At 35.3% G+C, this 24,861-nt stretch overlaps 2 protein-coding genes across 9 annotated transcripts in view; one reads left to right on the top strand and one right to left on the bottom strand.

Annotated features, from left to right (window-relative positions):
- LOC108603224 (tight junction protein ZO-1) overlaps positions 1-20,031 on the bottom strand; it is a 72,399-nt gene extending 52,368 nt beyond the window's left edge. For 3 of the 7 annotated variants that reach the window (XM_017991823.2, XM_017991824.2, XM_017991822.2), the window contains exon 1: positions 19,127-19,740. In XM_017991823.2, the coding sequence (XP_017847312.2) occupies positions 19,127-19,697 (571 nt within the window). In that variant the 5' untranslated portion in view covers positions 19,698-19,740. Of the gene's footprint in view, positions 1-19,126 lie in introns of all 7 variants that reach the window. The other 4 variants (XM_017991832.2, XM_017991831.2, XM_017991830.2 and 1 more) reach the window with 4 other exon arrangements.
- Positions 20,032-22,255: 2,224 nt separating this feature from the next.
- Positions 22,256-24,857, top strand: LOC108602136 (maternal effect protein oskar). Of its 2 annotated transcripts, XM_017990165.2 has the most exons (6): positions 22,737-22,761; positions 22,816-22,844; positions 22,920-23,229; positions 23,284-23,570; positions 23,631-24,012; positions 24,070-24,856. In XM_017990165.2, exons 3-6 carry the CDS (start codon positions 23,000-23,002, stop codon positions 24,176-24,178), a joined length of 1,008 nt encoding a protein of 335 aa, XP_017845654.1. In that variant the 5' UTR covers positions 22,737-22,761; positions 22,816-22,844; positions 22,920-22,999; the 3' UTR covers positions 24,179-24,856. The 2 variants fall into 2 exon arrangements, with proteins under 2 accessions (XP_017845653.1, XP_017845654.1); XM_017990164.2 differs by lacking the exon at positions 22,816-22,844 and having other exon boundaries at positions 22,256-22,761; positions 22,845-23,229; positions 24,070-24,857.
- Positions 24,858-24,861: the final 4 nt, after the last annotated feature.

The following is a 24,861-nucleotide window of genomic DNA, read 5'->3' as shown; positions in this document are numbered from 1 at the left end:
GCATATGAAACGGATGTTAGAATATGTTTCATCTCAGTTTTGCTTAAGCCAAATATGCAACACTTGACTTTGCCAATTCAAAATATTCTTTAAATCAATAATTTTACATTACTTAATTGCAAAATTGTTTGCTCTATGAATTTATAATTCCTTAGACACACTTTAAAAAGCAGCAAGCGCTTGCAATTTAAAATGCATTCAAATGGGAATAGTGCAAATTTATAATTCAGGCTAATTTGTAGTTTCCATAATTTAATTTACATATATATGCTATAGTTGAATTCTTTAGAGCTGTTAGCTCAGCTAAGTAAAGGCAGAGATTTCTTGCTTGCAAATTAAATGCATTAGAATATAGACTTTATCTTAGTGAAATTATTGCTAAATATTAAATCAAGTATAAAGCATTTAATTTAGTATATAAAATATGCAATTTGACAACACAATAATTTAATTTGCATATATATATATTCTCTAGTTGAATTTTTTAGAACTGCAGCTCAAAGAAAAATAAAGGCAGCAGGCGCTTGCAATTAAAATGGAATCAAATTTGAAGACTTTACTTTAGTGTAATTACACAGAAAAAAATGTAAGCTAAATAGCTCGAATTGAATACGAAACAACATCAGAATATGTATAATCTGGGATTTTCTTAACCAAACTATGTAATATTAATTTAATTAAGCGCGCGTCTTATTTACTAGGCGTATTAAAGAATAAAAACCGACCTAACAAAAGACATTTAAAGCCTAAAATAGGATTAATTTACAAAGCAAACAACTATGCTTAGTGTTAAAACTTAATTGCAAAATTGTTTGCTCTATAATTAACAATTTTTTAGAGCTGCAGCTCAGACAAATGAATGAAGGCAGAAATTTCTTACAATTTAATTGCTTGCTTGCTAAATTAAAACAAAAATCTCTTTAAATTTGCACACTTTATTTTAGTAAAATTAGAGACTAAGCAAGTATTAGGTATTTAATTTAGTATTTAAAATACGCAATTTGACAGCACAATAATTTAATTTACATACACAAGTATAATATGGTTTGATTTATTTAAAGCTGCAGCTCATACAAATAAAGGCAAAGTGATCTAACAATTAAGACCCATTCAAATTTTAGACTACAAATTTATAATTTCGGTACAATTAGACATCACAATAATTTAATTTGCATATATATTCTATAGTTGGATTCTTTATAACTGCAAGTCTGGCAAATAAATGCAGTGCGTTCTAAAAATTAAAACACATTCAAATTTGAAGAGTTCAAATTTATAATTTGACATCACAATAATTTAATTTGCATAGCTATAAAGTTAGCAGCCACTGGCCCACATATGTCTTCTATATATCATTCTCATTTCCGCTCTAGTTCACTTGTATTAAATTATAGCTTAATTCAGTGCTAAAAAATTAGCGTTTGCTCTATTTGCATTTTACTCACGACTTTTGCGAAAGTTTTCGCAACACTTTCTACAAATTCAAAGTGCAGCTAAATCAACTTAAGATAATGTAACGAGCTTTAAGTTTACTAATAAAGCTGCATATGCTATTTGCATAAAGAGTTAAAAAACCAAAGCAAAGCTCAGAACTTAACAAACAGCACGTTTTTTATAACGTGTCGCACACTCATGTGTATATAACTATATATAGATTACGCTAAAAATCTCACAATGCTCACATTTTGTTGGTTGCTCTCATGTGGCCCAATCTAGAATGAAAAACAAAAGCAATCCAAGCATAAAACGCTCTACGCTTCGACTCTTGCTTTGTATACGATTCTTAGTTTTGCCTTTTGTGTGTACTAATGAGTTGAATTCTATACGCTTAAGCTCATATGCTGTTTGCTTTTATATACTGAAAGATTTGTAGTGTAACAAAAGCTCCAAAACTTACGCGTGTCTTATATACAAAAAAAAAAATCAAAATGCTGGCTCATTAGTGTACGATTTAGCAAATTATATGATCGATGTATTTCAAGCGGATGCTAAAGAACTTAACCTAAGGCAGTTCTTCATACATAACAGTTAAAACAGGCATGACAAGTTTTCAAAATTTTTCTGAGGCGAGAGTGTCAACTTTTTGTTAAACAAAAGTTAATGAAGAGCTTAAAATGTTGCAAGACAAGCCCCAAATATGTGTGAGGAGTGGCAATAAAAATATGTTGAGCAAATATTAAGCGCAATATTAATACAAATGCTCAAATAAAAGTTTACAACAAGCTTATAAATTCCACATTTATTAAATAGCAGCGATTGTTGTACAAGATAAAGAATTGACTCAAAAACGTGTGAAGAAATATAAATTAAGCAATCTAGCATAAAATTTCAAAATATTCAATAGCCATGGATTTGTTATGGAAATATAGAATATGCCAGGCAGCCACACCTGACGTATGTGTAATAAAAAAAAATTAATTTGTAGCTACATATGTATTATGGCCAACAATTTGTATGCCCAAGGCGCCATAATATTAAGTTACATACAAGTTTTCAACAGCAAATTGTTAGCAATTATTCCAATCACACGCCAAAGTGAGTGCAATAAATTTACGTACTATATGGGGAGAGAGTATTAAATGAATGCCAAGGCTTAGAGCACGATTTGCAACGCTGCACATGAATAAACTAAAACTAAAGCTAAGCTGTGGGCTGGAGAGGGGAGGGAGGCTGTAGTTGAAACAAAAATGTATTTCATTTAAATTACGAGCTAAGCTGAGCTCAAAGCAATGAGCTGATGTCATTTGGCAGCTTCTAGTATAAATCAAATTGTTTACATTTTTTAATATTTAGCAAATTTAGTTGGCCACATTTTTGTTGGCAAGACAATATGGCGCCGGCAACTTTAGCTGGCCATAAAAAATTGTTAAACAATTGCAGCGCCGCCGCCATAAGCAAAACAAATTGCTGACGTCGTCGTCGTTCGACGATTTTATGTCTTGCCAAAAATTATTTTGTGCAATGTACGAAAATTTATATTTTTTTGGTTTTATGTTTTTTTTACTAATTTTGCCACCTGCATTTTGGCATATTTGGTCAAGTTGTCAAGTTAGCAACTTATGGGCAATTGTGAAGCCGCCTAGTTTGGGGCTATTGATCGATTGGTTTTGGCCAAACATAGACAACAGCTGTAGCTCATTTGTTGGCCAAAAGGGTGTCGTCTCTTACGAACATGCGGTCAATAATGATTTATTAACGTGCTCAGTTGTTTATAAACGCATTTGGTGTGTGCAATTTGTTATTTAACAATTTGGTAATGTTATAGCTGCAATTATAAATTTTGAGCTAACTTTGATATAGTTATTAATGTATTGGCTGCGAACTGTGTGTGAAAATCAACGAGCAACTTTTAATATGGCCAAAGTGCTATTTAATGTTTTTGTACAACAAGTGGGCGCATTAGAAGTAACGATGATTTCATTTGAGCCAACAAACTTCAAAGCAGTCATTTCATTTGGCTTATTAAAAACAAAACACGTTCGGCTAACAAAGCACATAAATTTTAAATGGCAAACAAACAACAAAATATGAAAAGCATAACATTATATAAATAATTGTTAAAGAAAAAAAAATGATTTAATTTAAAGCAGCTTTTGACTTCTGTTTGTTTATATACAAATTAAAATATGCAAATTTGATAGCAAATAAAATTGCTAAGCGATTTAATAGACTTAACAGCATAAAAGGCAATAAAACGCTAATTTATGTTCTAGTTCATACACAAAAAAGACTCGAAACTGCAACTCAACTAAATTTAAGTTGCAACTCATTGTCAGCATAATTTATAAGCTGCAATCTTTTGTGGCACGCTGCCATATTTGCAACATAGGCTCATGCGCGCGTGCCTCAGTTGGCCTGGCTGGCAACTTGACTCTCAATTGTATTTGTATGTGTAGTAAGTATTCAAAGCACGCGCGTTTACAAATTGAAAACTTGTTAAGCAACAAAAACAAAGCAGCAGCCAACAGGTGAACTGACTTGACTCAACACTCACTTTAACTTGTTGACAGTTTTTCGAGCTGCAGCACATAAAACTCTTTGCTGCTGTTGTCCAGATCTTTGATTTTTGATAGAGTTGCTTGACATTTTTCAGCAATTTTATGCCAAGTCCAACTTACCCGTACACACCCATAAGTAAGAAAGGAAGACTACATACCTGTAAGCAAAAGAAAAGTATAAAAATAAGTTGCAGTTCATTTGTAAATTGGGTTAATGTCTACACACAGGTTTAATAGAATTTCGTTGAACATAAACATTGCCCTATGTTCGATTCTGAGAAAATCAGCAATTGACCCAGTTAGAGCCTAAACGATTAAGTGGCCTTTCGCCACTTCATAGCATTGCAGCTAAATGCAATCAGACTGCGCTCAGTACTTAACAAAAAACACACTTGAATTGTTTGCTTATATAAACAATTGTTATAAGAACTAAAGTGCATGCGTTAATTGTTCTAAAAATATGCATAGAGCAGTTCCAAATCAGCAACGCAGTTCATAGGGTTTTTATATATGAAGATCAAAATAAATATAACAAAAATGCAGCTAAGCTTGTTGCTAGCTGCTTTATAGCTTATAGTTATTAATACTTTAGCTAGTTATACAATTAACCGCTAGACCTCAAGCTGTCAACTTTTTCATACACTTTCTTATTCAAAATAAAGAAAAGAAAGTTTAACAATTTGTTATATTGTTTGTTCTACAAACAAGTCAAGCATACAAAATTATATTTAGGCACACCCCATAGAAATCACTTCCGCTTAAATTTCAATTCAGTTTCATGCTGCTGTGCCACAGTTCAAAGCGTAAAATGTCATTGGAAATACGCTCAGCGGAATTTTATTTCTCTAGAGATTTCTGCGACATGCCTGCTAGATTTCAAGAGAGAATGAGTACGCTATAGACTCTCTATCTATACTATAGAGTTACAAATGAGCTATATAGGTATAAGCAATATTTATTTTCTGGAATTTAGACAACGCTTAATGCTGCTCGGTTTTCAATCAGATTGGACACTTCAACTTCAATTTAATTGTCCACAGACCAACCCGTGGAATGTTAAAGATACTTGCAGCGTAATTTTATTTCTGTAGAGATTTCTGTGGCATTCCTAATAGAGTATGAATATATAGACTCTATACTATAGAGGTTTTATTATTGATTATTCTATGCATATTTGCTGGAGCTAAGACAATTCAATTCCATGCTGCTGCATTCTGTTAAAGCGTTAATTGGAAATACTTTAAGCGGAATTTTATTTCTCTAGAGATTTGTGTGGCATTCGAGATAGATTTAAAGAAAGAATGTATATATAGACTCTATACATATCTATATTATAAAGAGATACAAATGATTATATCAATAAGAAAGCTTATTTGCTCTATTTGCTGAACTTTTACTTACTTATTTTTCGACAAACCTTAAGACAGGGTTTCTAATTCGATTCCAAATTGGGGATAAACTAAAATGGCAACACTGGCTGAAATTAAGACAACGCTAAATGCTTAACGTATTTTAAACAGGCTGCAATTGTTTAAAGTCTCAAAATGCAACACTGCAGCCCTGTTTAACTTATTTATCTGCTCTGCCACAAAGTGTATCTGCTAGTCGCTTGCTGCTGTTCTCTGCTGCTGCTAATTTATATTACATTTACGCATATTAAGCAACAGTTTAAAGCTTCTAGACCTCACACACACCAACAGAGAAAGCGAATTGCAAGGCGCTTTGAAGTCGCGAAGCGAACTCGCTGCACCGCAGTAACCAAACCGAAGCAATTGACACTTGAAATTGTCGCAACGACGACGCAGCTGCCATGACAAGGGCAAATGGGCAATGGACTAAAGCAAATGAAGGGCAACCACCAACGCAACAGCCAGCGAAGCAAACAGGGCGCGCGGGCCTGACAGGCTGGTTAGCTTGGCAAAAACGCCGCTGGACGACGCGTCACGGCCCCTGACACTCCAACCAGTGAACCAGGGAGGAAGCAACGTTGACGTTTTATTTGATTTTACGCTTGGCTGCACTTTTCTGCACTCGTCTGCTGGCTTCAAGTGCTGCCATTGCTGGTCACTTAATACGCTTACACTATATAGCATCGATTTTCAGCTCAGAACTCAGTCTGAGAGTCTGACTGCAATGCAAGCTGCATAATTTATAACTTGAAAAGACACTCGTAACAATGCGCCAGAGAGAGAGAGAGAGATTAATGTACGTACGGTCTACAGGATGTAGATTTATGCTTTGGATATGCTTAGCTGGCATTTTGTTTTATGTTTGTAAATTGTGTGCAATTGCGAGCTTCTCACTTTTACATGCATTTTTAATGAGTTTCGTACGTTTTTGGTGACTTGTCAGTAACAGTGAGTCGAACACCTCCACATATGGCCAGCAATACATTGGCATTAGCATTTTTAGCTGTGTGTGTGTGTTGAGCATTGTCTAGGCTCAGTTGGTGGCATTGTCTTTACCACTTGACATTGCATAAACTAACAGGATTATGCTTGGACTTAATCCTTTGCACAGCTGTCACAGCTAGCAGCGTCAACTATATGCAAATTTATTTAGTCGCTAAAAATAGCAACAAACAAAAGGACAATGGACTTGAGCATTGCACTTGCTCAGCTTCGCATACAATTGCCAAAGCTTTCACATATAGAACTCCAACTTAATGGCGTCTAAACAATGCTGTAGATCTGAAGCTTGCAGCTACAATAAAGTTCTTTAATTGGTTCATTATATTCAATTCAATAGAAGGAAAAACTTGCTTATTCTGGCTTTGTGTTTAAATTTATCATTTAGCTTACAGTTTAATTCATTTAAAAATAAATAAATATAAATATTAGAACTTCAGTTTTTGTCTTGCACAACTTTTTGCTAAATCGTTTGAACTTTTTGTTTAGCTTTGCAGTTTTATTCAAAGTTCGTTTGGCAGCGTTGCCAAGTAAAATAAATAAATTATCCAAACAAAAATTCAAATCGAAATCGAAACGTTGCACAAACTGCATTTAATGCATATAAAAATAGACAGAGAGAGAGAGAGCGAGAGGCAGACCAGACTGTCTGCACTTGTTTGCCTATTTTATTTTTTCTCTTTGGCCTGTCTGGCTAGTCGCTCCCCCTCCCTAGTTTGAACGCCCTATTTTTGGGTCTAAATGCAGTTGTCTGACGCGTGGCCACAGCAGCGGCAACAGCAACAAATAGAAAGCAATTCCATGGTGTGCGCCCGCAGATGTTGCAAGCATAAGTGCAACAACTGTCATGCCCCCACCAGCTCACCCCTCAACTCATGCATCCCGTTTGTGTGTCTGCTTTGAGAGCAGAGGGCATCTGTTTTACATACTTGACAAATTAATAATAATTACGCGCTTGCCTCACCCTTCATCTCTCTTTAATGTGTCTGTGTGTTTGTCTCTCTCTCTAATAGGAAGTGCATTTTCTCTATCTCTATTTCTACCAAATATATTTGTTGGGCTGTGTGCGCACTTAAAAGTTAATTTTGATTGATTTCATAACATTTTACTTGATTTATGAGCAACACAAAAACCTTTTTGCTTATCTACGCTAGTTGTTTGTCGTTATGTGAGTAAATTCATGTTTTTTTTTACACAAAATGCAATTAATTATACAGATAGTTTTAAAGCTTAAATGCAATAATAATATATGAGAAATAACAATTAATTATACACTAAATTTAAAAGCTTTAATGCAATAATAATATATATGAAAATTAACAATTAATTAAGCACTGCATTTTTAAAGCTTCAATTCAATATTAATTTATAAGAATTAGCAATTAAATAAATCTGTTCTGTTTGAGTTCCTGGCTTCATTTTAATTCTTGCCACAATCCTAACATTTCCAATACTTCAACATATTTTTCTCTAGTTTTAAATACTAAATAAATTTTAAATAATTTTTGTATAAATTTTAAATAGTTTTTGTATAAACTTTAAATAATTTTTGTATAAATTTTCTTACACCAACGACTATTTAGTTGGCATTAAATAAATAAATTAGTAAACTTCAACAAATTTTTCTCTGGTTTTAAATACTAAATAAATTTTAAATAATTTTTGTATAAATTTTCTTACCCCAAAGACTGTTAAGTTTGGCATTAAATAAATAAATTAGTTAGTTTCAACATATTTTTCTGTAGTTTTAAATACTAAATCAATTTTAAATCATTTTTGCTATAATTTTCTAGTGAATGAATATTCGCATTAATATATCGCACTATGGCATTAAATAAAGAAAGAATTTAAATTACTTTAAAACTGTTAGTTTGTCTTTCAAATTTAAGCATCTATAACATTCTTAAAAGGTGTTTAATGCGCGTTTAAGAGCTTCAGCCAATTGCTATGCATTAATTTATAGCCTACACTCTAGCCTGACTTATAAATTATACTGCACTTTGGCTAGAGAGCCAACTAACCCCAGCAGCCAAAAAAAAAGAGCGATATGCATCTGCTTTGGGGAGTGTAACTGAACTTAACTGCAGTTGCAACGCAATTTATACCACTTAAGCGGCTAAAAGTTGCGCCATTAAAGCTAAAAACGCGTTGCCACGCCCCCATAGCAGTCTAACTGCTCGTCCTGCCTCATGCCGCATGCTGCATGCAAACGTGTTGGGCGGCACTGTAGTCTGCAAATGTTTTATGTGCTGTAGCTGCTGCTTGTTGAACTGGCTAAAAGCTTGTTGCCAAAAAAAAAAAAGAGAAAAAGCCAAAACGTATATGAATTTCAAGCGCACAGTATCCTGTGTTTTATCCTGGGCCAGTTGGCCCATACATGCAAAATGTTAATTCATTTTGGCCAGTCAACTTCTGCGGTTCTCGCTTTATCTCTCACCGTGCACAATATTTTTAGCAAACTAAGCAAATTGTTGTTGCTCCTCTTTCATTTTCTAGTTGCAGGCGTTAGCACATTTCCGCTTCCGCCCATGTTGTACCTGTACCTTGTTTTTTTTGGGCTATCAGCTACACTTGTCTCTCTCGCATGCACTGACAGCAAATTTATTTAAGCTCAACGCCAAAACGTATTTAATTTAAAGCTGCATGCAATTGGCTTTGCATTTTATATGTGAAATTTTTCACATGACTGCAAATTGAGTCTTTTTGCAAAAACTCATCCATCATTTTTCGCTCAGCTCTTTTAATATCTGAATTTCCGTCATTTGACTTTAATGAAGTTTGCGTAAAAATATTGCCTTTTAATGCGTTTAGTGCCGCTGGGCGCACAGTCGTCAAAATGTTGTTAACTATTGGAACAACAAATAGCAGCACAAATTACATATTTGCTTTTTATATTTTATTACAAATTTCGTACACACTTTATATTCAATTTAGATTTAATTAGCAGCGACATAAGCTAAAGTTTTAAAATCTTTCTATTATTTATTATAGCAAATTGTTGATTTCAGTGCGAATCCAACTCTTGATTCTCTACTGATTGCAATTTTGTACTATTTTTTATTTATTTATGTATAAAAAATACATAATTGCCTTTAATTTTTACTCACTAAAATTCAATTTAGATTTAATTAGCAGCGCTATAAGCCAAAGTCTTTAATTCTCTTTTTTATTTATATCAAATTTATAATATGACTTTGATTGCAATTTTGTAATTTTTTTCATTTATTTATGATTTATTTAACTTTAAATTTTTTATTATTCATTTTTACACACTTAAAATTCAATTTAGATTCAATTTGCAAGCCATAAACTAAAGTTTATAATTTTTTTTATTATTTATTATATGAAATTGTTGATTTGATTGATTGCAATTTTGTAGTATTTTATTTTTGTTTATGTTTTAAAAAAAAAAAATACATATTTGCTTTTTGTATTTAATAATCAATTTTTACTCACTAAAATTCAATTTATATTTAATTAGCAGCGCTATAAGCCGAAGTTTTTAAATATTTTTATTATTTTTTTATCAAATTGTTGATTTCTAACCTTGTACCCTTTTTTATTAATTTATGTATTTATTAAAATATACATATTTTATTATAAATTGTAACTCACTTAAAATTCAATTTAGATGCAATTTGCTAAGCCAATTTAAAAAGTTATTTTGAAATCAAATTGTTTATTCAAGTGTAGCTATAATTATTGACTATTGATTGGCATTTTATACTATTCTTTCTATTTCTATACCACATAGCCCACTGTACCCCAGCCACTTACTCTATATAAAAACTCCACCGTTTTGGCCTGGGGCGTCTGGTTGCATTAACGACGAGTGTGTTTGGGCTGCTTCGCCTGCTACGACATTCGACATCGATATAGAAAAATATGCAAAAAAAAGAGAGAAACACGTGTGGGTGCCAAACTACATGTGTATGGGGTCATGATGACAACGCCGCACGCTGTTGATGGAGTAGTAAACACAGCTGTCTACACATACAAACACACACGTATATATGTGTATATCTATGTGTGCGTGATTTTGGCGTTGGCTGCTTTTTAGCTAACAGGCGCCCACACGGCACACAATTGACTATATGTGGTCTTGTGGAAATGACCACAAAGCAGACACATACACACATACACACACACACACACACATGTTAATAATGCATAAGAAATGGCATACGGCAGTGAAAGTGAACCACATGATCTTGTCCAGAGCAGACAGCGCAGACAAAGAGCGAACTGACAGCGGCGACAGCTTAACATCAGCGAAAAACAAGTCAGTGTTGCATTCGAGTTGGATGCAAGCAACTTTTAGATACACTTTGACTACTTACTACTTGGAAAGAGGGAGGAAATGATAACAAGGCAATTTAGCGTGGCTATAGAAGCAGCTATATAGCAAATTTAGTTGCTCTAGCTCTTATAACTGCTGAGATGCTGTTGTTAAACTTGAGCGCAAGCAACTTTTATATACACTTTGACTACTTAAAGTGGAAAGAGGGAGGTTTATTTTGGCATAGCAATTTGGGTAGGCTATAGTAGCAGCTATATACCAAATTTAATTGCTCTAGCGCTTTTAGCTGCTGAGATTCTGTTGCTCATACAGTCAGACGAACAGACGAACATGACTTTAGCAACTCTATTTGTCTTGCTGTTCAAGCTTATATCTATTTTATGGCATCTGCCACGCCTAACTCTGCCCGTTACAAACATTTGCGCAGCTTCGCATTACCCTTTTTCATTTCTTAAGTCAAAGTGTATAACAATATTTGATAGCATTGATTGGTAGCAAGCGTTTCAGCAAGCTCAGCTGACTGTGCAATTTGTTAAAGCTTGCTTAAGACATAAACACTGCATGCTGCACGTCAAAGTAGGCGTGGCCGACAATGTTGCAAGTTCAATCAGTTCAACAGCTGCAAGACTCGTGACAGTTTGTGTTGCATGAATGAGCGTTATATATATAGAAGCACTCACTACTTCTTCACTTCATTATAGTAGACTAAAAATGCCTTTTCAATATTGCCTGTTTTTTTTATATATTTTAGGCCAACTCTGGCGTAACCAATTCCATGTAATTTATAGCAATTTCCTTTATGCTTTGACTGCATTTTACAACAACGAGACTGAATTTATTAATTTATGCACAACTTGGCTCAATATATAAGCTGCTTGTTTTCTACAGTTTCACGCTACATTTGCTGACGTACCAAGTTTAATGGCCATGCCCTGTACTTTTAGTTGTTGCAGTTTGCTAAATTTAGTAGCTAATTTATTTCATTAGCTGCATTGTCTGTTTAGCAGCAATTAGCTATATAAAAGCTGCAGCTTGTTAATGAAGTCAGGCGCTGCTTACAAGTGGGCGTGCCCATTTCCGGTGTACAACATGCACATATTAGCCATAGCTTGAAATTAAGCTAATGAAGCTCTCTTGCCTAAATTGTTGTTTATTAAATTTTACATTTTTTGTAATTAATATTCACGTAGGTGGCGCTTGCTTTAAGCCAAAAGTATAACAGCAGTTGTTAATTGGTCTATACACACATGTACAGTGGGCGTTAAGTTGCAGCTAAGTTAACTATTTACACGCAATTATGCAGCTTTTATAACAAAGTCTTATGTACTTTAAATTCACAAAGCTCTAGACGCTCTTTTTATATTAACAAAACTCTGTAGTCACTTATTATGCTTTAATTCAACATTGTATATATTTTGTACAAAAGCTATATATAAATTGCCCACATAAAGGCAATAAATTGTCACCCAAGCCCACAGTGTGTTGCTCACTCTCTTCTCATTCATTCAATGCAGCAATTGCAATAAAAATGATGGCGTTGATAATGAACATTCAACAGCAGCCCAACATAATTTATAATAATTGTGTAAAATTAAATTATCAATTGCAGACATGCAATAAATAAATTATTTCATACACTCTGTTGTGTTGAGAAATTGCAATTTTCCCACAGGGACTCACATATATTTTGAGGGTGTGTGTGTGTGTCTGTTTGCATAAAATTGCAGCATTAATTGCGCCGCAGTCAGCCGCATCCGCCGCAGCAACAAAAACAACAAAAAAAGCAAAAACAAAAGCAATTTGGCTTAAGCCAAGCGGCTGCTCTGGTTCGCATTTATTTGCTAACGTCTGCATTTTGGGTTTGCTGCATTTCCGTTTGCGGCACGTGCAGCAAAATATTTACACAGTGGCAACCGAATTCAATATCGTAGTCTATATATATTGTCAATCTATCAATATGTACACATGTATGCGTCGCTTTTGCCTCTAACTAAGCGACAAACAATATGCGCTCTAATTTTTGCTATTGTGGCAACGTTTTCGATTTCAAATTCAATTGGAATTGCAGCCATTAGTACATGTATTTATGTCTATGTGTGTGTGTGTGTGTCTAATGGCATGCAATCAATGCGCTCATTGTTGACTCTCGTGGCTAACCTTTGTGGCCCACAGGTGCGTTAGCTTAACATTCAAGCGTTAACAATTGAAGCATTGAAGCGTTGCTTTTGCTTAATTTGCAACAAACAGTTGAAAAGCGTTTTGAACTAGCATTGAATTGAGGCTAGATTTATATATATATATATTATATATAAATGTAATTCAAAGCTCAACAAAAATGTTTAGAATTTATGTTAAAATTACAAATTGCGTAGTGTCTAAGCTAAATTATTTGTTAGGGCGAAAATAAATATTACAAAAATAAATTTTAAAAAATTACAAAAATTTTTATAAAGCTGCCTAAGCTTATTATTTATATAATAGCTATAGCTCACTTGCATTTTGATTTGTTAATTTAATTTTAATAAACAAGCAGCTTGTAGGAAAAATAAATATAACAAAAATAAATTTCAAAAAATTACAAAAATTCTTATCAGGCTGCCTAAGCTTATTATTTATTTATTACTTAAACCTCACTTGCATTCTGATTTGTTAATTTAATTTTAATGCACAAGCAGCTTGTTAAGTCTTGTGACAAAAATAAATATTACGGCGCTAACTACTAAAAATATACGTAAGCTAGTTAACTCTGTTTAAAGCATAAAAAATCACAATAATTTAATCAACAAGAGCAGCCAGCGCAGCTTTCTTCGCATATGTAGACGCCGCCGCAGCCTGATCTTGATTAATATAGATCAAATCAAGAATAACAACAACAAAGGCATTGAATCATGTCCGGCGTCTGGCAACTTCAATTAAGAAATTTCATTAAAAGCAATGCCTGGACCAAGCTACAGAGTGAGAGGCAGCGCTAGAAAGAGAGCGCAACAGTGCTAGAAGACTCGTTGTTGCAACTACATGAACATTCTCCTGTTGCCGAGTCTCTAGTGTTCTGTTGATTGCCCATGGAGTTGCTTGAATTGCTGTCGATGATTGAGATAAACATTGGCTAGAGCTGCCAGCAAAAGAAATATTTGGCATATATGCTATATAGCTAAATAAATATTGTAAAAAATTTCATTTGTTTTTATAATGCTTTTAATGTATTTCCCTTTTGTTTTCTAGTAAATTTTGCAGCGTATTCGTAATTTAGCTATAAAAAAGCTGCACTGACAGCACTGGGCGATTTCTTGCCGGAAGCTGTTCGCGCATACTGGCGCCCGCTCCAGCGCTGCCTGCAAACTGAACAGCGACGCTTACTTGGCAACAATTTGAATTTTCTATAAATTTTTTAACATGCTGCAGTCTTGTGTTAAAATTTATGACTCAAAGCTGTTGAGACGCCTACCAGGAGAATATGATAAATGTGCTCTCAAGCTAAAGATTGTAAGCTTGCGATTGTTAATCAATACAATTAAATTAGTTAACTAGAATTTGCAGTCATTTATAAATTCTTAAAACGTTTCAACATTACTTAAAATTTTTGTGTATATTGCTGCCAGTTCTGCTGAATTTTGTGTGTTTATTGTTTATTGATTTAGCAAATAAGTTATGCCATTTTGGCTTAGATTTCATGCCACATCCAAGGGGCATGTTAGGCATCTCAGTCAGTGACAAATACAGCCCAAGGCGGCAGCTGTCAATGTCAATCGAAATTGCTTTTGATGAGCGAGTGGCAGAGCCTGGAACTAAAATTTTGACCACACACACACACAGCTGAACTTACTGTTTACTTAACTAAACTAACGAGTGTTGGGGAGTGAGCAGAGATGAAACAGCAATCACTGCTTTTAGTTATGTTTGTTGTATTTTGCTTTCATTAAAAGCAAATAAAATCAATTGATAACAATATTGACTTTTTTATGTGCTGCGGTCAATCTGTTAAGTGTTACTTTTATTTAATTTACTTAAAGAAAAGCAAAAAAATGATAAACAAGTCAAACAATACTTCAATTAAATGTATATCACTCTATACTCAATAACATTTTTTTTTAGATTTTTATTTAATTTTTTGTTCAACTATTTATTTTATTTTTTCTACCATTATTATTTAATTTACTTAAAGAAAGGCAAAATAATAATAAAAGACAAGTCAAACAATACTCCAATTAAATGTATTATATAGTTATTAGATATATCGCTGTATGTTATATGCAATAATATTTTTTTAGATTTTAATTTTATTTTTTTCTATTTTTATTTAATTTACTGGAAGAAAGAGAAAATAATAATAACAAGTCAAACAATTCGCCAATTAAATAATTATTTAGATATGAGGATATATCACTCTATTTCATATACAATACCATTTTTTTTTTTTAGATTTTAATTTAATTTTTTGTTTAACTACTTATTTTATTTTTTCTACAATTCGATCTTTTAATTTAAGCTACACTACAATTATTTTCAAAAAGTCATTAAATTCAAAGTTTCATAATTAATTAATAAATCAATTTACAATACATGTGATGTGTTTGATTTATGAATTTTTCTTTGCAACTTTTCCTATATATGCCAAAATTATTTAATTAATTTTAACTCAATTTTTTTCTTGTTTTATTTGCAACGTAATTACTTTAAACTATTTGCTCTTTTTTCTATTTAATTTCAGCTACACTACAATTATTTTCAAATTACATGCGCTTTCCCTCGCCTTTTGATAATCATCATCATTATTTTTGGCAATTTTTCTCTACACTTTTAAGCATGTAAAACACACGCAATTACAATTACAATAGTTAACGTTTGTCTATACGAAAACAATGACCGCAAATGTTACTCGCTTTTAGCAATTTTAGCCAGCAACAACAATTGTCCAAAGCGTAGTCTAATTTAGCTAACTTTCTTTTTTATATAGCTGCACGCAAAAACGTAAACAATGTAAAACTGTTAAGCAAAAAGTTGGTCAAAATAAAAAATGGAGCAGCGCAAGACTTTTAATAAACGAATGTCAACAGCTTTTTGGCTTAATTAAAAAGCAAGGTCAAAGGCAAGCTACAGTTATAACAATTAACTTAGCGTTTGACATTTCACTTAATCAAATAAAACTTAACTTATATGCTTGTCAATCAAAGTCAATCAATCATAAATTTGAACAAGCAAAGACAGTGAAAATAACTTTGAGTTTTTCTTTTATGGCTAACAAACAATTGATTGGAACTAAGCGCATGAAAACTTGTGTAAGAACGTAAAGAGCAGCGTTAACGAGTTTTCGTTGCTAGAACCAACTATGAATGAAATTAAACAGCCACACATACATACATAGCTATGTGTGTAAATTAAAGCTAATGACTTGTAAAAATAACAACATCAAAAATCATGTAGCAAAAGAAAAACTCAACTCAATGATAACTCACGCGATGCAAGCAGCAAAGATGAGGCATAGATGAGTTTTCTTTTTTCATATTTTTTTTTATTGTGCTCAGGTCAAAATGCAGTAAACACAACGGAATTATTGTTGTTGTTGTACAGCAAGCAACAGTTAAAGCAGCTGCAACAACTGCAGCGTTGAAGTTGCACTGCAACTTGCCACAGCTTGTGGCATAGACTGTATTTTTTATTTGCAAGTCGCAGCTTGAGCTTAGTGTATTTTTTTTAACAACAAATGCAGACTGTCTGCGCTTTTATGTGCATGTGTGTGTGTGTCTGTTGCAGTTGCAAGCGTAGCTTGGCTTACAACGAAAAAAGCAGCATGAGTCACACCTTTTGCTTTGGGGCTTGCTGCTTTGTAAAGAAAGAGCGTAGAAACTGTAGAATTGGTAAAACATACAGAGAGTCAACAACAGAAAAACAAGTTAACTGAACTGCAGACCCAGCAAACGTGACAGTTGTGCGGCTAAGCGGCTTAAAAGAAGCTACGCCTGAACTTGTAGCTATAACTTTTGCTACGCTTTGCGCTTTGATTGCCAAGCATATTAATAATGATTAAAAGTAGCAAGAATAAACATATAAATATGTATAAAACTGTAGAAATTGAGAGCACAAACTTCCATTAGCATTGCACACACACTAGACAAAATTAATGCTGCTAACATAAAAGTTGCAAATGCTAAAAGCTTTTACCATTAACCAAATTAGCTTGCCTGCAACTTTGTTGCAAAATGTAGCAAGTTAGAGCCACATGCAGCACTCTAGCCAGACAGAGAAAAAGTAAACCCATTTTTTTTAACTGATCAGCAAACATAAAGACGATACTTTAATGGCGCCAGACGACATCCTACCGTCTTGTAACTGGAACGAAAGCAGCGCTCAAAAGAAACTCAAAAAACCCCCAACAGTAGATGCGTAGCAAGAAGAAGAAGAACCTACTTTAAGCGAACGCAGCAAGAGCAGCGCAAAGAGCAAGAGAGCGCAGCCTAAGTAGGACTTGGAACAAAAGACAAACAACAGAGCCGCAAACGTCTCAGGTCAGAAAGAGAAACAGGATGCGCAAGAATCAGAAAAAAACAAAAGGTGAACATCATTATGATGATGTTGATTGTGTGTGTGTAGTGTAGATAAGATAAATACACGTAAAAATAAAAGCGAAATCAAAGCAATCAACAAATAAACATAAAAGGAAACGAGCACAGTAGAGAGCGAGCCGCGCACTCACTTAGCGGGTGAGAGCGCGAGAGAGTGAGCGGGGAGAATGGCAAACGATAAACGTCAGCAAGCCGATTATGCAGCATAAATTATCAAATGCAAAAAGACACAAAGGGAGCGGCAGCGCTGCTAGAGAGAGCGTGCAAGCGAGACAGCAACAGACAGGAGCGGCTGTAAATAATTGTAATTTACGTACGAAATAAAGAAGAGATGGAAAAACTAAAAACTGGGACTGGCTTTACAGCAAGCAACGTACGTCTACCTGAGCGAGCAAGCAAATGACGATGACAGCAAAGAAGAACGCAATAGCAAACAAGAACAGCACGTACAAGAAATTAGCAAACAGCGAGAAGTAAAGTAAACGTCAACCCCAAAATAAACATAATGATGAAGCTGCGCAGTGAATGATCAACATGATGATGATGATGATGAATAGCTGCAGCTAGAGCTAGAGCTAAACACAGTTGTACATGCATACATACATACATAGAAAAAAAAACCCTATGGGCTGCTTAACAAGCGCAGTTTACACACACACGTATGCATGTGTGCTATAGCTCCATTGGACATTGGACCACGCGTAACGCGTTTCTTGTAATCGTGGCCAGAATCATAAAACGTGATCGAGTGCCTTATGTACAATATACACACAACATTTGCCATGGGGCCAAGCAGTTGAGTTGTAATAGTATTGGCGCTTGTTGTTTTTAGTTTGCTTTTAAAACATAAAAAATAAACTTGTAACAATTCTGTAGAGAAATACGCCTTAACTATTTAATTGGCAGCATGCTGTTTATAGCAAAGTTAACTCTTTTTAAAAGTAAAGTTAAATTATTTAAATGCAATACTTAGTTCATAACTTTGAGATACGCACACATGCTAGCCTTATAGCTTAGACAATATAAACAATAGCTAAATGCACTAATTTTAGCCGCGCTATAATAATATTTTTATTTTGTTAGCTGCATGGGCTTTTCTCCAACTCAATTCAGTGCCCACCCTATGCCTCATTTGTTGTTATTTACTTGTCTAGAAAATTTACATTCCATTGTATACATTACGCTTGATATATGTATGAAACGTTGCTTGATTGCTTGAACTGCAGGCAACGGGTCAATGCATCAATGAATCAACAGCTGTGCGAAAATGGGCTGAGAATACACTGAGAATTCCTACTACAATCTGTATAATTACTTTTTATTTTTATAACATTCTTTTTACTCTTGCATTCTTTTCTTTAGTTTTTTAATCTTCATTGAGATTTCATTATCAGTCGTAGACAACCCCAAACAAATATACACTGATAAGATTTTACTACATCTGTGTTTTTTTTTCTACCCACTACCATTTTAAAAGACAGTTATGATGGCAAGCTAGAAAATATCTAATTATACACTCCTAATTTGAGCATAAATCGTTATATTAGTTATGTTTTTTATTATTTCTTTTGCAATCCATATAAGCCTTTATGTCTAGCCGCCTGCCTTGGCTGCTTATCTATAATAGCCATAATAACTGGCACGCCCCCAACACAATTTGCAGACTCAATTTACCAATATATAGAGAGAAAAAAAACCAATTAGCCGCCGTTTGCCAATTTAAGAATCTATCGAACACAATTACGCGCATAATTTAGATGAGATAATGCGATGCTAAAGCTGTCAAAGCGATTACGAAGCTTGTCGTACCGGTTCTTAAGCTATAGACAGAAATAGAAAGAGAGCGAGACTACGACTTACCGCTTTTTAGACGATCGTTAATTAAATCCTCAATCAGCTGTGGACATTCGCATTCGATGGCGTAGCAGAACTGTTTGAATTTCTCAAAGCCACTTTTGGCAATGATGTCGATGAGATTGTTGCACTGTAAGCGCAAAATTTCTGCATCGTTGAGAGTTTCGGCAACGCCGACGCCGACAGAGGGCGTTAGCGAGCGATTGTCACTCTGGGCATGATCACCGTTAACACTTGCACTGCGCGAGGAGCCCGCTAAACTTGAGCTATATTCACCGCCTACGCCGCTGACGCTGGCGCTGCCACCGCTGGAGCTGCCGCCACTGTTGCTGCCGCTGCTGACGACAGCGCTGAGCTTGCGTTTTGTTAGCGCACCCACGCTTGACGGCGCGCTGCCTGGCTCGACGCCGACTGCGGCGCTGGCTGCTGCTTTAAGCAGCATATCCTCCTCGCTTTGGCTGAGCACCGAGTTTTTGACCAGCACCGCCAGCAGATCTGTGCTGCCCAAATCAAGCATTATGCGCTCCTGATGTCGTGACAGCAGCAAGCGCACCTCTTCTTCTTCTTCGCGCGTCATTGCGACCTTTTGTTTACGTTTGCTTGTTTTTGATTTTTAATTTGTTTTATTCCACACACACACACTCACATTTGTTGTTAATGCTGTCGTTGTTATTCGTTATTAGCCAACTAGCATTATTCGTATTTATTATTTAAACATTAATATCATTATTTTTTGTTATTGCTTTCGTGTTATTCGATACACATGCGCGCCATTTATTTATTCGCGGGCAACTTCGTTTGCTTTGCTTTGCCTTTACGTTAACCTTTATACAAACACATTTTATAAAAACACGTCAAGACATCATCATTTGTCAGATGCGCGCAAAATCACGTTAATATAATTATATTAAAATATAAATAACACTTTAGCCAACGCTACTGCGTTGCGTCGTTACGTGCGCACAGAAAATAAGAGAATGAGAGAAAGAGCAAAATTCATCAGAAAATAGCTGTTAAAACAGTGTTCGATCCGTGTTCGTGTTCGACTCAAAGGTTCGTCGCAATTGTATGAGTTGTAAGCAAAGAGAGCGAGAGTAAAGAGCGATCGCCAGTGGCGCAAATGTCGCTTACAGGATCGCTTACTTGCGAAGCGCACTGCATGAATTTCGTAATGCATATTGCTGCTGAGCACTTCAGCAGCTGTAATGCACTTTTTCGCCGGTAGCCATTTAGCTGTGCGCCACTGGGTGCAGTCGGGTTCTCTCGTTTCATGTTTTCTTAGAAGTGGATGTTTTTTCGTTTGTGGAGAGCAAGCACAGTGGTTTAAACACACGTTGCGACGGCTTTAACTAGGGAGTGTTTATATTTAAACTTGAATTTGTTCCACGGTGCTTGCTCTTGCAGGCGTTTAAGTGGTAGGTTGTTCATTGTGTGTGTAAGCGAGTGTAAAACAACAAAGTCAAACAAACCGTAATTGCATTTGCTTTGCCTCTCTTGCTCACTGACTTTGTATAAAGCAAAGGCAATAAAATTTGCCTTTACGCTGTGCCTTTGCATGTTTCTTAAATATGGTAAAAGAAAATAAAATAAATTGCATTTCATTTTTAAAAGATAAAACATGCACTGCTTTGAAGAAACAAATGTGGATTAGAGCATTTCAAAGCCGGAATCGGAAGCTGCTTGATTGACACCCATGCTAATTGCAGGCCACACACTGACAATATGTTAAGGTAGAGCACGTACGTATGTGTGTATGCATGTGTGTGTGTGTGACTTTGTAGATAATCTGCAAGCATTTATATTGGCAACTGGCTATTTTAGGTAACAGTCAACAAAGGGCTCTAATTGCACGTATTTGAGTTTAAGCCGAGTCTCTGCTGCGGTCTGTTGTTGGCCTGTCTTTATAACAGCAAATTGTAACAGATGTTGGGGTCCAGAGCTACTGAGCAAACGGATAAGCGTAATTAGGAACATGAAGTGATTGGCCAAAGAGATCGTACAAGTCAAAAGTGTTGTAAGAATTTTTAAATTGTAGGCTTTATATAAAATATTTTGGTAAATAATACTACAAATTATCAGGTGGCTACCCACTAAGAGACAATAATAGCTTTGAACATTTATGCATAAATTTGCTGTATAATAATTGCTCGCAGCTGTAATACACAAACAAAATTTAATAATAAAATTTAAATGCTTGGCAAAGCCGCCTCCGATCTCGTTGACGTTTAATAATTTATGCGAATATTTGTTAAACGTAGTGTCGCCTATGGTTCTAGACGATTAATTTATCAACTTTACACACACAGACGCACCCGCAAAGCTTGGAATCCAATCAAAGCAACTGACAAAGTGCACTGGGGCTACAGATGTGGATGTGGGTGTAGTGCCATACTGAGATTCCATAGAAATTCCAACCAATTTGTAGTCTTTAATGTGTAAATGTAGAAAAATCTTGACAAGTGCTTCAGCGACTTACACATGTAACTGGAATTAAAGATTAGAGTACCAATGGGGGTTAGTCGCTGGGTATGGGTGGATTTTCAATTGCATGTCACGTCTCTGCAGCTTCCTCAGCAATTAGGAAATGCGGTCTTTGTAAGCTTAAAGCTTTAACCTCACACTTGCAACGTCTGTGGAATTTCCTTTCTATATCAAGGGGTGTCTCTTTGGTCATTCATCAATGCTATTTGGCAGACTCCCAAGTGTATAGCCGCTTGCAGGTGAAATTCGTGCGATAATCATCTGGGAGTTGAGGCAATGCACGTGGTTATTTTTTTCATTCATTTTGTCTGTAATTACTTATTACGCATGCATTGCTTATCTATAACGGCTTTTCGCAGCAGGCCTCAAGACAAGGTGGTTATTTATCTTGAGCATAAAAATTATTTTTTAAAACGAATTATAATAATAAAATGTTAATAGCATGTTAATTGGCTAACTAAGCAGCTCACATTTTAGTTTTATATTAAGCCAGTTTTTATTTTTTTTCATTTCATAGCTGTAAGCGCCCTAATGCAAAAGGAGAGCAAGAGAGCTTTAACAGTTATTGCATTTATCAATACATGTGAGTGTCAAAAAGAAGTCTACAAACTTCCAAGAATTGCTCAGCTTGAACGGTGAATTCACTTTCGACAGAGCGATGGCGACATTCAGAAGTGAATTCAACAGCGTGCCGAACACTTATAACAGCGATCGCAATACTACGGCATTTAAAAAACTAACCACGTGTTTTCGGCAGTGGCTGCAGCAACTGCTAAAACAACAGAAACAACAACGAACTAGTGGTCAGTTTAGCAAAATCTTTGTACCAGCCAACAATAACGACAAGTGCTCCAGATTTGGTGAACAGAAAAATTATTTGCGAAAATTGCGCAAATTGTTCAAAACGAGTGAGAGTAGTGCAGAAAAAAATCCAAAGCAAGCGCCAGTGGCTCGAAGACTTGTAGGTCAGGAGCTACAAATTGTTAACACATTTTTGTCATCCACATTAATATCGAGCCATAGTGCTACTAAAAACACTATGACGATCTTGGATACCACATATATGCGCATACGCGATGATTATCCAGACATAGATGTTGAAATACGCGGCATATTGCTAGCCCATGCCCAAAATGGCGCTACGATATCAAGAATCAAAAGTAAGTAGCACAAATTTATAATAATTTAAAAGCTGTTAATTATAAATAATAAAGTGTTTGCTTAATGTTAACTTGAATTCTAGGTGACTATCGAAATATAATGGGCTTGGATTTTCCAGTGCATGACAATATAACAGACTTTTTGCTTACTATACCAGGTGTAACAGCCGAATGCTGTGAAACTGGCAAGCGTTTGTTCAATGTAAAGCCCAAGGAGGAGACACGTCATCTGCAGGAGATGATCATACAGCAGCGACAACGCACCAGCAGCAGCAGCAATAGCAACAGCACCGATGAGCAGCCACCACGTTTATGGCGCTCACGCTACAGCAAACGGTTTAAGCCAAATTATAACAATATCAATAATAATTTCAATCTGCTTGAAAAGCCGCCAGCAGATAAAATAGCGCATGCAGTGCAGGCTGCAACGCCTGCCAATTGTTACTATCAGGACAACTGCAAGCATCTGTAAGTGTGAACTTGCAGTCAACTTGAAGTGCATTAACTTGTTTTCTATTGCAGCAATAATCAATATCAGCTAACAGAGAAACAGCTAACGAAGCTATGTGAAATGTATGCCGCAGCCCCAATGCTGCCAGCACAGCCTTTGGCGTCAGTTGATGAGTTTATGCAAAAGCCGCAACATGACTTTATGCCCACACCCACAACATTGTCATGTCAATCGCAGCACGAGTCCATGTTCACCATGAACTCCGACTATGATGCATATCTATTGGACTTTCCGCTATTGGGCGATGATTTCTTGTTGTATTTGGCACGCATGGAGCTCAAATGCCACTTCAGGAAATGTAAGTACACGCAGTAGTAGTAGTAAAAGTTAAACAGTTATGTACACTCTGCCTATTTAGTTAAACAAGTGCTGCAGTCTGGCTTGTGCGTCTCTGGACAAACCATAAATGCAGCCAAGGCGCGCATAGAACATGTAGATTTGCCCGAGATGACACAGATTATAGTCAATATTGGCTCGGAGGATATATTGCGTGGCAAGGCGCTGGTGCAGATTCAACATGACTTTAGACAGTTGATCAAGGAAATGCATAATCGCAGATTTGTGCCAGTGCTTACCACATTGGCACCCTTGGCCAACTATTGTCATAGCCATCAAATATGCGATAAGGTGGATCGCTTTAATAAATTCATACGCAGTGAGGGCAAACATCTGAGAGTTATAGACATACATTCATGTCTGATCAATGAAAATAACATTGTGCGTTTCGATTGTTACCAGAAGTAAGTGCTTAAGTCGCTACTGCTAAATAGTTAATAAATTTGATTTTATATTCACAGCGGGCCACGTAGTGTGACGGGCTCCCCAGAGCCGTATGTATTCTGGAACAAAATCGGACGGCAGCGTGTGCTGCAAATGATTGAAGACAATTTGGAGTATAATTTTTAATGTCGGGAGCTGAAAACGCCGGGGTCTGGTACCAGCGTTAGTTAAATAAGTTTAATGTGACGGCACGCTGTTTTTAAAAAAGCCATGTTAATCTATTTTAAAGTGTTTTATGTATGTAATTGTCTTGTGTTAATGTCTAATTTGTAAATTTATGTGTTTAATGTGTTATATGTACAACTCTATAAATAACTGCTTGTAAGCTCAATAACGTTTTTCATATTGTTTTTGTTTTCTATCTCAAAAACTCTATGCAAAACGTTTATGGATTTACAAACTGTAATTTAATTACAACTATCGTTTTCTCTAACTTACAACATTGCAATGTTATAAGTTACTAACTGTTTCTTCTACTGTAACCAAATTTTCACATGCTCATGTATAACTAAATACTGTGCACAGCTTTATACATATGTATATATACATCTGAGTCATGTGCAGATTTGGTTTACACATGAAAAATGCATTTGCTGCACTTAATTCTTGCTCTTATGCCTAATCAATGCCGCGGCTGATTAACGCTTAAGTTTCTTCAAGTGTAGCAATTGCAATATTTTCGTGTCCTGTACCTTCTTGTTAAATTGTAGACTGTATAGCTAAATACGCTCATGTTGCGTTTTTTTCTTACAGTGTACGATAGTTTAATTCCAAAGATATAGTTACAGTTTTTCTCATAATTGTAATTA

Source organism: Drosophila busckii, chromosome 3R, assembly GCF_011750605.1.
Source record: "Drosophila busckii strain San Diego stock center, stock number 13000-0081.31 chromosome 3R, ASM1175060v1, whole genome shotgun sequence".
Lineage (NCBI taxonomy): Eukaryota > Metazoa > Arthropoda > Insecta > Diptera > Drosophilidae > Drosophila > Drosophila busckii.
The sequence above is the reverse complement of the archived record's forward strand: the minus strand, read 5'-3'. Positions and strand labels throughout refer to the sequence as shown.